Source organism: Anopheles arabiensis, chromosome 3, assembly GCF_016920715.1.
Source record: "Anopheles arabiensis isolate DONGOLA chromosome 3, AaraD3, whole genome shotgun sequence".
Lineage (NCBI taxonomy): Eukaryota > Metazoa > Arthropoda > Insecta > Diptera > Culicidae > Anopheles > Anopheles arabiensis.
Window position 1 is genome coordinate 28,479,550 of NC_053518.1, and position 14,059 is coordinate 28,493,608.

Sequence of the window (14,059 nt, forward strand, 5' to 3'; positions counted from 1 at the left end):
CATCTGAGCTGTCAAAATTTAAAATTCGCAAAACTCGAGTGTCGCGTAACTAGGGTCAAGACTGTAATTATTCAGTAAAATCCAGCTACATAACCAGTTACTGTTGTCAAACTGATCGTTACCGTTAAAGCATGCCGTTCGAACATTTTAAACGGTTCTCCCACACGTGGTCGCACGGCACGTGATCGCGCATGCACCACTCATCAAAAACGAGTGCCGGCACTCAACTGCCCCGATGCACCAGGCGGACGCGGCCACACCAACACCAACACCAACGGCCAGCAAACAGCTGATGCTGATCCCCACACACCCACCTTCAAAACCTGCACCACAGTAGCCGATCGCAAACCAGTCCCGAAGTCCGTCCGCATCGAACGATTACCGTCCAAATAGGGGGGTTGGTGGATGATGTTGGGCCAACCATCTCCCCCCCCTCTCTTCCGTAGTGAGGGAGGGGGATTACAATTCAATGCCAAACAGCGCGATAAACAAACCGCATACAGCCGCGCGCAGTACGCAGCACGAGGTGGCACTGCGCTAAATCGATCAACCAGGCAGGCCGTAGCAGGCGCCACCAAGGCAAGCGATTCCAACAGCAAATAAAGCACGTCGCCATGCTCCTGCTGACCCGGGGGAATTCGGAGAAGCGAGTGCCAGCAAGAGAGAGAAAGAGAGAGAGAGAGAGATAGAGACCAACCCCCAACCATACAAGGGTGCGAGTCTCTTGCGTACGATCGAGTTTTACGCTCAACTTCTGCTTGCGCCGTGTTCTTTACTCCGTCCGGGTCTTCTCGCTTCCTCCTTTGCGAGACGGTGAGCGCATTATCTCGTCACGGGCCTGTGCAGCGCCATAGCGTACACAACGCACACACACACACGCGTCGTCTGGTGCGGTCCGGTCTGGACTTTCCCACCCAGGCGCCCATAATAAACGCGCACACCCGCAGTCAGGCGGCTGCAGTCATCGACGAATCAAACAGTCACGGGCAGTCTGCGTTGGCCGATCGATCGCAACGCACGCGCCACGCGTGTACCTCTTTTTGACTATTCCGACGCGGACATTCCAATGTTCGTACGAACGGGCGCAAGGAAAAACCCCACGTTTACAAAACCCCCCAAGCGAACGACCAGTGCAGTGTGTCCCCAGGTGTGTGTGTGTGTGTGAGAAAGAGAGACCCTCAGACGGGGGAAGTAAAAACCCCTAAAAACCAGGCATAGCATACCAAAAAAAAAACACACACACAAAAATGCCGTACAGGGCATTAGCCTCGGTGCGGAAGGTACCGTTCCGGTTGCTGTTGCCGCTGTGCCTGCTGCTGTGCGTGTGCGGAGGGGCTCTGGCCGAACCGGCCGCCCAGAACACGAGCGGGCTGTCGAAGGCCGTCAGTGAACAGTTGGTCGGCGCGATCAACGATCTGGCACGGACGCTCGGGGTAATGGCCGGCCGGGGCGGCAGCAGCAGCAACAGCAGCAAGACGGAGCTGTTCTCCCCCGTCAGCATCGGCAGCATGATGCTGCTGCTGTTGCGTGCCGCGAACCGGGACACGCGCCACGAGCTGCTCGGTGTGCTGCGGCTGGAGCAGTACCGCAAGCCCGGCAGTGGCAACATACCGAAAAACTATGCCCGCCTACTGAAGGAGTTTACGCGCGATATCGGCGGCAAGGGCATACTGAAGCAGCTGCCCGGGTGGCACGCGGGCGGCAACTGCTACCCACCGTCGGAGGGGCTCGAGGACGAGGAGTACGACGATGATCAGTGAGTGCTGGAGAGTGTGTAGCTGGAAGCTGTGATTATTAATTTGACTCTGTGCATCCTTTCGCCCCGCTGTAGATACCTTGAGGAGCCGATCGAACCGAACGTGGTGCAGCTTGCCAATGGGATGTTCCTGCAGCAAGGCCTGATCAACAGCAGTAACTTTGTGCGGCTTGCCCGTGACCTATATCAAGCCCAGATCGAGCAGGTTAACTTTAAGGAGCGCCCGGATCTGGCCCGCAACACCATCAACCGCTGGGTGAACGAAAGTACGCGGGGCCGTATCGGGGAGATCCTGCTGAACGATCCGGACCCAGGCACGCAGATGATCGTGGCCAATGCGCTCTACTTCCGCGGAACGTGGGAAACGTTCTTCAACGAGCCACATTTTACGCGCCCGCAGCCATTCTTCCCCGATGGGGAGGATCAACCGTCGATCCTCGTGCCGACCATGTTCGCCAGCGGTTGCTTCCCGTACTACTCGTCGGCCGAGCTGCAGGCACGCATTATGGCCTTTCCGTACCGCAACCGGACCACCTCGATGTACATCGTCCTGCCGAACGACTCGAACCGGGCCCGGTTGCGGCAGCTGCAGGCGAGCCTGTCCTCGGCCGAGCTCGATCGGCTGATCGGGCAGATGAAGATGCACAAAGCGATCGTACAGTTTCCCCGGATGCATGCGAGCAACACGTACGACCTGAAGGCGGCACTGCAGCAGCTCGGCGTGCGAAAGCTGTTCGACAGGACGTCCAACAACTTGAAGATAGTGAGCGGCAAGAGCAATGCTAATGGGGCTGAGGCGAGAGCGAAGGTGAAGCTGTACGTCAGTGAGATGGTGCACAAGATCGATCTGGAGATTAACGAGCGGGGCACGGAGGGAGGCGCTGTGACGATCACGGCAATGGAACGATCCCTACCGCCGGTTAATTTCCGTGTCAGAGGACCGTTTCTGATTGCGATACGGCACGATCCGACGAAGATGCTACTGTTTTACGGGGCAGTATTCGATCCGTCGTAAAAGGGCGAGTTTTACTGCGATTTAATGCTCCGAAATGCTTTCTTGCCTTTTCTGGTAGATGAAATCCCCAGTTTTTGTTGGGATCATTATGATCAGCTCGACGTGGAGTTGTGATTGTGAGATACAGTTTCTATAGTATGATAAGTATGACAATATAGGTAATGTTAAGCGCTATTAATAGACTGTGCACTCTACGCAATGATGCTCCATCATAGTCCAAGCAAGCTAGATGAAGGACATATCCGGGAAATAGAATGATACCTTTTTTAACAGTGACTTTAAACGCTTGAGCTGTTGGGGCTGCTTGGTCTGTGCTCTACCAGGTGATGCCTTCGCGAGAACTGGAATGAGAAACAGGAATTTTGGAATGGGAATTTCCATTCGCGCGCTCACTGTTCACCTCGGTTAGCACAGCCACCTGCCGCACTATCAAGGCCACCGTCAGTTGTCTCCTCACTGTCCGCGAACGTAACGCCTCAAAGGGTGGACGATTCTAACGCTAGGCGGCAGTTCTTGGGCAGAAAACAACACACACAAGCACACACGTGTCACCTAATCCGTGCACAGGCGTGTCACTTCCAAGTATCGTACGTCGTCGAGGATTAATTATTCAAATTGTACTGCAACCCCGGTCCGCCATCGCGTCACAATTTGAACAGGTTTCAGGTCACGTTGTACACCATCTGACGTATCTTTTTTCCGCACAACACGCAAAAGGGTTCATATTGGTGTTGGTCTTGGTATAGTATGCCGCTTTGCATAACTTTATCCTACGTCTTTGGTCGATTAACTGATTGATTAATCGATCGACGGAAAGTTTTCAATCGGAACTCGCTAGAACTTTCTCTAATTCATAGGTTTAATTAAGGTTTGTATTTACATTGATGATAAGAAACTAGTTGTAAGATACATAAAATGATATATAGTTAGTTTTTCTCCAGAGAAACCTAAAGTCTGCACCAATAGATGGGAGATTTAATTTTACAATGCTTCCATCGTTCAGCTACTGCTATATAGAAATTCAGTTCAGAGTGAGAGCTTTGGTCGTTTTCAATTAGTGGTGGTAGCTCGGAATCGGACCTACACGATTCCGATACCATATTTCGGAACCGATTCCGGAGCTGTTTCCGAAATTGACTCCGGAGCTAATTCCGGAATTGGAATAGACTTGGGGATCGCAATTTGCTCCGGTAACGGAATCAAAATTGACTCCAAAATTGAAATGAACTCCAGCATGAGAATCAGTTGTTGAATTGAAACAAGAAGTTTCAGAAGAGAAATCAGTCCAGGTATGTCCATAACAATGGATCGTTTACAAGTAAATTTTGATTATTTGCGGATATCAATATTCATATCAGGATGCCGAAACCGATTCCGATTTCGAAACTGATTCTGATTTCGAAGCCAATTCCGATTCCAGAGCTAATTCTGTATTGGATTCCAATTCCGGAACCAATTCCGGAGCCGATTCCAGAATCGATTCCGGAAACTGATTCCGGACCTACTATCCGGAATCGAATCCAGAAAACTTCGGGGCTAGCTGGAATCAATTCCGAATAAAACTTCATTTTTTCCATCATTAGTTAAGGAGTTGTTTAATGGGATGTTTGAGGACATTTCGAAAAGGATTATTTAGGTATGATTAAAAAAACTAAGTGTGTCGTTGGTTTACCGTTTAATTAATTACCGTTTTCAGCACTCTACAATTTTGACATGAGGAAACATTTCTCTTTGACACACTTTTAATGATTGTTAATCTAATCACACCTCACATCTTTTCAATATTGGTTTCTAATGAGTAAAACGAGTTGCTTAAAGTAATTAGCAGTTTTCATGAAGAAACACGTTGTTTACCTCAGTCATGTAGGAGAAATTATTTAAGAGAATAACATTGCATACCTTCAGGCGCTTAGCAAATTCATCAAGAGGTACAGTCTGTTCCCGAGTTACGCGGTTTCTGCGTTCCCGACGAATCCGCGTAACTCGAATATCCGCGAGAGTCGAATTTCACGATTCTTGACTAAACCCAAGTGCTACAAATCCACTAAACGACCACTAAACGGCTTCTAAACGACTCAAGCACTCTACCTAAACGGAATATAGAAAGACTTCGTTTAGCAGACGGCAAACGACTCATGCATTCTAAAAATAGCAAAAAAGCTGGTGGCGCCATCTGTTTGTGGGATAACCAACCAGTTGAGCTTCCTCGCTTGGAGGAGAGCTTTCTCATTTCCTCTGTACTGTTGTATGGTTTCGCATTGAAGTTATGCATCACTAGAACTAGAATCTAGGGTATCTGACCACACGACCATTCATATAGATTTTTGCTCGGAAAGTTAGATGGCTATATAGGTCATGATAAGATGAAACTTGCCGAAACACATTGCAAGAAAAGGATAGCAATATAATAATCAGTTTTAATACGCCATCTATTGATCAAACCAATGAAGCTGTGGAGCTTTCATTTTTTTTCTATGGATATTAAATTTTCCAGTCATTTAAGCTTAATCTGTGGCGCTTGGGAAATACTGTTGATTACCCGGAGTTTTTGATTTAATTTAGTACTTTTATACGGTCTATCATTTATTTGATATGATTCATGCAGATTTTGCTAATATTTCTGGCTTTTAAGCAGAAAACCGCGTATCTCCGAGTCCGCGTAAGCCGAAAACCGTGTATCTTGGGAACCGACTGTAATGATAAAGAGGCGAATGATGCCAAGTGGCTCAAAGTTTTCATAAAAATATAAGAGACGAATGTCTAAAAGAAACAAAGACTCTATAATTAATCAAACAACAACAATAACGTCTCTATAAAAAAAACTAAAAAAAGATAATGATCACTTTTGTCCTCATGCTCGATCCACATTGGATTGGAAAGGCTGCCTCGCAAGGTGTAAATGCAACCTTCACAACACACTCAAGTTGTGTACAGCTTGCCCATATAGCAACCTTGCACCATTCGCACGAAGGTTTGACAGCAGCTGTCAACGCATCCGTTGACAGTGGCGCGTAAAGACCGGCGTCATCGGCCAAAATATTTCCTTGTTTATCTACGGTCGTGTGTACGTTGCTCCCTAGTTTTTCATGTAAAATCATGTCGCAAAAGTCGATTTTGTAAGTAAAACATTCATCGAAACATTCGAACCTGTGTATTAGCCTCAAACTTAATTGCTAATTGCGTTTTTGTAGGTCCTTTTTTGGAAAGAAACCAGCACCGTCGAATGGTACCAGCGCGGCAGCAAAACAAACCCCGGAAAACAATAATAAATCTCCCGAAAGGTAAGTAATGAGCACATTGCGGCACCTTACCATAAAAATGTACTCATCGACGTGTATGTAGGTACGTCTGGTAGACTTTGGTGGTGGCGGTCCGGGGCGCGATGATGTTGCGCAATCTAGTGAAGCTGGGACCATCGTTGCTGGGGTTGCCCCACCGCAGCATCGTATACCAAAGCAGTACAGCATTGGCCAACCATATGCAAACCTTCCCTACGTACACCAATCATCGCACCGCATTGACGCTAAACTGTGTTTCTTCCTATCATTCTATCCGGCGCACGATTTCGGTACGCAGCAGCGATTCGTTACTGGCGAGCAAACGCTCCATCGGACCGGAAGATGACGAAGCTTCCAACTCGCCGGTGAAAGCCGTTAAGAAAGCGAAACGGTCGCGGGTCGTGTCGAGCAGCAGCAGCAGTGAGGATGAACAGGATCGCAAAGCAACCAAGAAAAGGTATGATTTTACCGCTTGATTTATCGATTGAGCCGCACAGAACCGTTCACTTTTGAATTGTTTTGCAGTGATGTTAAGAAAGAATCACCACCATCCCCGAAAGCCGTCAAAGCAGAACCGAAGGAAAGTGTGAAAAAGGAAACAAAACCGAAAACAAGCCCGAAAAAAGAACCCGCCAGCGGGAAGGAGAAAAAAGAGGCGAAGAAAACATCACCCAAAACGACGAAAAAATCCTCCACAAAAGCAGCCACCACCGTAAAGAAGGAGGAAAATCCATCACCGACGAAGGAGAAGAAGCCGTCGGAAGAGAAGAAACCGGACGCTCCTGCCAAGCCGACCAACGGTGCGGCACGTTCCTTTTTCTTCTCCGTCAAAAAGCAGCCGGATGAGTCGGAGGGTGCGACCGGTGGGGTGGCGTCGTCCGGCAACGATGGGTCCAAGTACGATCCGTCGAAGAAAAACTATCACCCACTAAAGGACGCATTTTGGAAGCAGGGTGACCGGTAAGGTTTTAAAATTAACGTACCATTTACATGTTACAGTATAATTAATTCCTCGTGCCATCTCCTTCCAGCGTACCGTACCTGGCGCTCGCGCGCACCTTCCAAATGATCGAGGAAACGAGCGGCCGGCTGCGGATGATCGAGATCCTCTCGAACTACTTCCGCTCGGTGATACTGCTCAGCCCGCGCGACCTGCTCGCCAGCGTGTACCTCTGCCTGAACCAGCTCGCACCGGCCTACGAGGGCGTGGAGCTTGGCATTGCCGAGTTTTCGCTCATGAAAGCGATCGCGCAAAGCACCGGCCGCAGTCTGGCGCAGATTAAGGCGGACGCACAAACGACCGGCGATCTGGGTCTGGTGGCGGAACAGTCTAAAAGCAGCCAGCATCTAATGTTCCGCCCGGCGCCGCTCTCGGTCGAGGTGGTGTTTGGCAAGCTGCGCGAAATCGCCTCCATGACCGGGTCCGCCTCGATGGCGAAAAAGATGGACAAAATCCAGTCGATGTTCGTGGCCTGCCGCCACTCGGAGTCACGCTACATCATCCGTTCGCTCGCCGGCAAGCTGCGGATCGGCGTCGCGGAACAATCGCTCCTGCAAGCGCTCGCCCAGGCCTGTGCCCTTACGCCGCCCCACGCCGATCCGCCCGTAGTGAACGCGCTGGCGGGCGAATCGGAAGCGCGCGTGAAGGCACGCGTCGACGAGGTGGCGCTGGCGCTGAAAACCGTCTACTGCCAGTGCCCGAACTACAATCGCATCGTGCCGGTGCTGCTAGAGCACGGCGTGCAGCGGCTGAGCGAGCACTGCCCGATGGAGCCGGGCACGCCGCTCAAGCCGATGCTGGCCCACCCGACCAAGGGCGTGCAGGAGGTGCTGCAGCGGTTCGATGGGATCGATTTCACGTGCGAGTGGAAGTACGACGGCGAGCGCGCACAGATCCATCTGCTGGCCGACGGCAGTGTGCAGATCTTTAGCCGCAACCAGGAGAACAACACGAGCAAGTATCCGGACGTGATTGCGCGGCTAGAGTTTACGCGCACCGAGCCGGTCGCGAGCGCCATCCTCGACTGCGAGGCGGTCGCGTGGGACACGGACAAGCGGCAGATACTACCGTTCCAGGTGCTGAGCACCCGCAAGCGAAAGGACGCAAACGAGGCCGACATCAAGGTGCAGGTGTGCGTGTTCATGTTCGATCTGCTGTATCTGAACGGGGAGCCGCTGGTCGAGAGACCGTTCGTCGAGCGGCGGGAGCTGCTGTACCGGCACTTCCGCGAGATCGAGGGCCAGTGGCAGTACGCGACCCGGCTCGATACGGGCGATCTGGACGAGCTGCAGCGCTTCCTGGACGAGGCGGTGCGCGGCAACTGCGAGGGCCTGATGGTGAAAACGCTGGCCCGCGAGGCGACGTACGAGATAGCGAAGCGGTCGCGCAACTGGCTCAAGCTCAAGAAGGACTACCTGACCGGGGTGGGCGATTCGCTCGATCTGGTCGTGATCGGGGGCTACCGGGGCCGGGGCAAGCGGACCGGCACGTACGGGGGCTTCCTGCTCGCCTGCTACGACGAGGAGAACGAGGAATACCAGACGATCTGCAAGATCGGGACCGGCTTCTCCGACGACGATCTGCAGCGCCACACGGAGTTTTTCCGATCGCACGTGATAGCGGCCGCGAAACCGTACTACCGGCATGAGGCGAACGTCGTGCCCGACGATTGGTTCGAGCCGGTGCAGGTGTGGGAGGTGCTGTGTGCCGATCTGTCGCTCAGCCCGGTGCACCGGGCCGGCATCGGCATCATCGATCCGGAGAAGGGCATTTCGCTGCGCTTTCCGCGCTTCATACGGGTGCGCGAGGACAAGGGCGTGACGGACGCAACGAGCGCCCGGCAGGTGTCGGAGATGTATCTGAACCAGGATCAAATTAAAAACCAGACCGGAAGCAATGCTCGCGATGTGGAGGAAGATTTTTACTGAAGCGGTTGTGTAATGGTTTTGGTGCAAAGTTTGTGTGTTTTGTGTAGTTAAAATTATAGTTCGATACGATGGTGTAAATTGATAGTATCGCACGTTGGTACGAAAATGCAGTGTAATGTGTAACATCTTTCGGCTTAGATCAACACAATCAATTGAAAGTGGCGCGCAAGGCCAGACATTTAAACATTCATTATAAAATAGGTCTTTTTTTTGCATATTACATTTGTAACGGTGTGTAGTGAGGTGGAGTGTAGGTGTGTAACAAATTAAATTATGTTCTTAAAATAAAATGCTTGGCAAACATATATTTGCTACAAAAATGTTATGAAACTTGCCAAGTTATTAGCACATTATGACCTTTTTGCTACTAAGCGTGAAAAAATAATATGTTTGAACTTACTCCTTATTAAAAATTTAAGTGATTCATGTTAAGTGGTTAAGATGTTTACAAAACATGCAGATTTAAATGCATTTTGGATGCAAATTCCGCCAACAGAGCAAATGCAACACAGGAGAAGCACGATCGTGAAATATTTCAATCAGGGGCTATACACACTGTAAACCATAAAATACACTACAGCAATTATCCGCAGTACGTGATACTCGATATACGCGAATTCGCAGTACGCGATTGCTCTAAATTTGACAGCTCCATGTGTTTTTTGAAAATATTTTGATACTTTGAAATATTTTATGCTCTTTTTGAATTTCCTTAATGTTCTTTTTGCATTTTGCATTGAATTTGTGCAAAAGATACCTGTTTTACAACAAAAACTTTAATGCAAAACTCTGTGGGGATATTTTTCAACCCTCGAACTGGTAGTGTAAACTATTTTTCCATACAAATCCGCTATACGCGAAAACTCGAGATACGCTATTGCGCTCGGTCCCGTACGATAGCGTATATCGGATAATGACTGTATACAGAAAATCGCGTCAATCCTAATTTGCCCAACTCGAGAAGTTGATGATTATTTGAGGTACGTAAAAAAATAGTAAAAAATTAAGTGTTTGAGAGATAGAAATGAACTAGATTCCACCACCTGATCTCTTTAATACACCTTGGGTTGAACCGGTCAAACGTCAAACGGTGGCAGCGATCGTACGTGAAAAATCGATCGACCTACTTCGAGGATCGCGGCAGCGATCGCACACAGACATGCCGCCGGTGGACAGGGTTTTAGCGTGTTAGCATTTAAGTTAAATAATTGTAATACATGTTTGCTAACGTTTAATCGTTATGCATGGCATTCGAATCCCCCTCCCTCGCCACAAAGGCCCCACCATGCACCGGACGTAACACCACACAACACATAAACCGTGTAATCTTCTGTGCTCTGAAATTGTGCGCCTGTGCTGAGATTTCCGTATGAGAATTTGGGGTGAGAAAGTATACCTTTCTGTTTTCTGGTGCGTTTTGCTACAAGTGTAGATGTATCGTGAAAAATTTCACCTACACTGACAGCCAGATGGATTAAACATTTCAGGTGGTGGATAAGGGCCTTTGGGGGGTCGCCATAGTTGAGAGACTTTACGTCATTTTAAAACCGTTAACCCAACCAAAAATACATCATATTCCAGGCAACCGGGCTACCCGGGTAGCCAGCAACTTTGGAAGCTTATAACTTTTGAATGCGTAATCCAATATTAGTGCAATATTCTGATGAAAATTAAACAAACTAATGCAGTTTCTATAACTGTTCATAGATTGGTTCAACTCGCTACCGTTTTTTAGTTATAGCTTTTCAAAGTTGACAGGATTTTTTTGAAAATAATTACAAAATGTGAAAAATATTTTTTTCAGTACTTTACAAAATTTTCACAGCAAAATGGCTCCAAAAGCTTTGAGAACTGTATGTTACACGTATTGTGTAAATTTTTCAGAAATTTTCTATGAGCGATAAAAAAGATAAAGGACTTTTGATTTGAATAAAAACCGTTACAATACAGTGGGCATAATAATTTTATAAAATGCACATCTGCGACAAATACAAAAACTTGATAAAATGGTCTCTATTGGTAAGTTATGTTGATTATATGTTGTGAAGACACTGAAATAAAACTATTAGTGTGAAGTTTATTTGATGTTGGTGTCTTTCTACCAGCAAGGGTCGTAATGTAACGGTTTTTATTCAAATCAAAACTCCTTTATCTTTTTATGGCTCATAGAAAAATTCTGAAAAATTTACACAATACGTGTAACATACAGTTCTCAAAGCTTTTGGAGCTATTTTGCTGTGAAAATTTTGTAAAGTACTGAAAAAAATATTTTTCACATTTTGTAATTATTTTCAAAAAAATCCTGTCAACTTTGAAAAGCTATAACTAAAAAACGGTAAAGAGTTGAACCAATCTATGAACAGTTATAGAAACTGCATTAGTTTGTTTAATTTTCATCCGAATATTGCACCAATATTGGATTACGCATTCAAAAGTTATAAGCTTCCAAAGTTGCTGGCTACCCGGGTAGCCCGGTTGCCTGGAATAGGGGTATTGAAAAATTTAATTCTAAAAAACAGGTTAATTATACTCAAAAAATTCTACGAAAAATTCCAGTAAAAGATGGCTGTGGATTACACACATATTCCAAATTTAAAGTCAATCGGATTTCTAGAATCAGAGAAATGAGCAATCAACATCGATTTGGCTACCCGGGTAGCCGGTTGCCTGGAATAGGGTTAATTAATGGTTTCCGCACACAAAGCATAGCAAATGGAAGAGATTTCTTTGTTACTGCGTGCATTTTTGTATGTATATTAATTTCATCGAAAAAAATTAGATATATGAACAAAGTATTTGATGACTTGTTAATGCACGATATGTAAAATCCTGTGAGTAAGAGTTCTACTGTCACTTAAATTGTCCATGCGGCTCGTAGATAATGAGAAATTAATGTGAAAATTGAAAAAAATAATAATTTCTTAGTTTTTATCCTCAAAAATGTCGAAAACACAATGAATTATAAAATAAATTCACTGAATAACACAAAATAACACACTTCAATCTATGTTTCAATGTTAAATACGAGCTCCCAAGTCCCAGAATATATTTTGAAAGAATATTTAATCGAAAAACTGGGCTAGATAAATTATATGCACAAATTAAATAAATGTAAACAAAGTTTGAATCCCGGGGACCTTACGTCAAGTGACGAATTGTCAAAATGCTCCAGATTGCACCATCTGATATTTTTAAATCCACCTTGGGCCAGCAACAATGTTGCGTGCAACAAGATCAGAACCGGTGCATTACGCAATCGCCGTCAGAATACAGTTGCGTTGCGCGGGCTGCAGTACTGTTTGCGCGCCAAGCTCATCTCCGGGAAGTTGTCTGCAGGATTTTTGCTTGCGAGCGCTACTAACATTAGATGGAAACACTTCCAAACTACCCCTAGCACCCCCGTAAGTGCGCCTCGTTTAGCAAAAAGTTTTGCAGACAACTTCCACCAACGTTGCTACACGCGCAAGCAATGGAGGAGCGCATGGTAAGTGACAGTGCAAATGATTTCCATGTGCGTCTATCTAAACCATATGCACCTGATCGTTGCAGGTGCGGCAGGCAGTGGCATTGGACTGTGAGCAGGAACGATCCGTTTCACCCGAGTGCCAAGCAGAAAACAACGGGCAGAATTGAAATAAGTTTGAGTGCGAGCATTGCGTGCCCAAAAAATACTTCCAAACAGCGCGAAATGTGAGCGTTCACATCCAAACGGTGCACTTTAACAAGGCAAACAAAAAGCGAAAGTGCCAAGAGTGCAATGGGATGTGCAATAGCGGGAGCGACATTCCGGTACACTATCTATTGGAGCATAAGGAGCTGCCGGGACCGTACCAGTGTCTCGTTTGTCCAGCAAGCTTTTACGCGGCAGCAGAGTTGACGCACCATTTCCGTGCGCACACGGATCGAGAACGCGACAGCGTGTCCGTTGCGCAGGCATCGCTCTGTTACCGGATCGAAAACTGCCAGGTGAATCAGTGCAAGATCTGCCGGCAGAATTTCACCACCAAGGGTGCTATCAGGAAGCATTGGAAGATGCATACGGACCGAAGGTACGTGTCCGCGCAGTGCAGACAATCGTTTCGCGAGGAGCGACTGTATCGCAGACACGTGGCCGAGAAGCATCCGGCAACCAACTGCGAGCACCGCAACGATGATGATCTCGCAGGAAGGAAGTGCTGGAGGATTAAATGGCACGGTGTACCGGCAGTTAATGATTTGTTCTGAGTTGGAATTTTTGGTCCATTCTCATAATTTATTCACCAAAAAGCTTTAAAGCACTAGTTTAAAATTGGCAATTTATCTTTTTTTTTATTTACTACGTTAATTTTGCTTTTATTGTTATGTTGTATTTAAACTGCGGACTGCCAGCACTGGCATCATAAAACAACTCTAGTCGCGCAGTTAGGTGTTTGATTACTCAAAGAGGATTAAGTAGAACAGGACTGATTGTCATTTGCGATGGAGCTGCATTACCATTCAGATTTGCTTTATGCTGACGTGCTGCTTGCCCGAATTTCTGCCATCCACATTTCATTACAATCCGCGTTTATTTTTTTTCAAAATAAATTTTTGGGCTTTTAGTTGATGTGATAAGGTTGTTTAACAAAGAATAAGTTTATCTTTCTCCGCTGTAGCATTCTAGCCGAAAATGGATTATTCGTTGAGATATTAGCAGTTGAACCTGCTCAGTCAAATCTGCTAATAACTCAAAGAATAACCCATTTTTCGGCTATAATGCTACAGCGGAGCAAAGATAAACTTCTATTCTTTGTTAAACAACATACTTGTATCACAAATCAGCACTAAAAGCCCAAAAATTTATTTTTGAAAAAAAATGTAAACATCGCGGACGGCTCCTGCTAACATCCCCTGTGAAAAGGCTTCATATAATGGATGAAAATGAATGCGGCGGAATAGAAAATTATTTCGGGCCAAATGAAGTAGCACGTCAGAATAGAAATACGTCTCAAGTGAGATGAATTGTGCAGCTCACATCGCAAAGTGACTTGGTAAACCCTGTAATTATTTATATTGTGTAATTGCTTAACAATCTAATTTTGTGTACTTATTCTTAGTCCGAGA

General features: G+C 46.8%; 3 protein-coding genes across 5 annotated transcripts; all 3 read left to right on the forward strand.

The window, feature by feature from the left end:
* Positions 1–925: 925 nt before the first annotated feature.
* On the forward strand, positions 926–3,047 carry LOC120905178 (serine protease inhibitor 28Dc-like). Its single transcript, XM_040316034.1, has 2 exons — positions 926–1,756; positions 1,832–3,047. Exons 1-2 carry the CDS (start codon positions 1,248–1,250, stop codon positions 2,769–2,771), a joined length of 1,449 nt encoding a protein of 482 aa, XP_040171968.1. The 5' UTR covers positions 926–1,247; the 3' UTR covers positions 2,772–3,047.
* Positions 3,048–5,768: 2,721 nt separating this feature from the next.
* Positions 5,769–9,327, forward strand: LOC120905177 (DNA ligase 1). 3 transcript variants are annotated; one of them, XM_040316032.1, is made up of 5 exons: positions 5,769–5,887; positions 5,963–6,052; positions 6,348–6,506; positions 6,575–7,009; positions 7,081–9,327. In XM_040316032.1, exons 1-5 carry the CDS (start codon positions 5,868–5,870, stop codon positions 8,975–8,977), a joined length of 2,601 nt encoding a protein of 866 aa, XP_040171966.1. In that variant the 5' UTR covers positions 5,769–5,867; the 3' UTR covers positions 8,978–9,327. The 3 variants fall into 3 exon arrangements, with proteins under 3 accessions (XP_040171966.1, XP_040171967.1, XP_040171965.1); XM_040316033.1 differs by having other exon boundaries at positions 6,351–6,506; XM_040316031.1 differs by having other exon boundaries at positions 5,862–5,887; positions 6,114–6,506.
* A 2,888-nt stretch (positions 9,328–12,215) lies between these two features.
* Positions 12,216–13,418, forward strand: LOC120905186 (zinc finger protein 311-like). Its single transcript, XM_040316048.1, has 2 exons — positions 12,216–12,461; positions 12,527–13,418. Exon 2 carries the CDS (start codon positions 12,740–12,742, stop codon positions 13,199–13,201), a length of 462 nt encoding a protein of 153 aa, XP_040171982.1. The 5' UTR covers positions 12,216–12,461; positions 12,527–12,739; the 3' UTR covers positions 13,202–13,418.
* Positions 13,419–14,059: the final 641 nt, after the last annotated feature.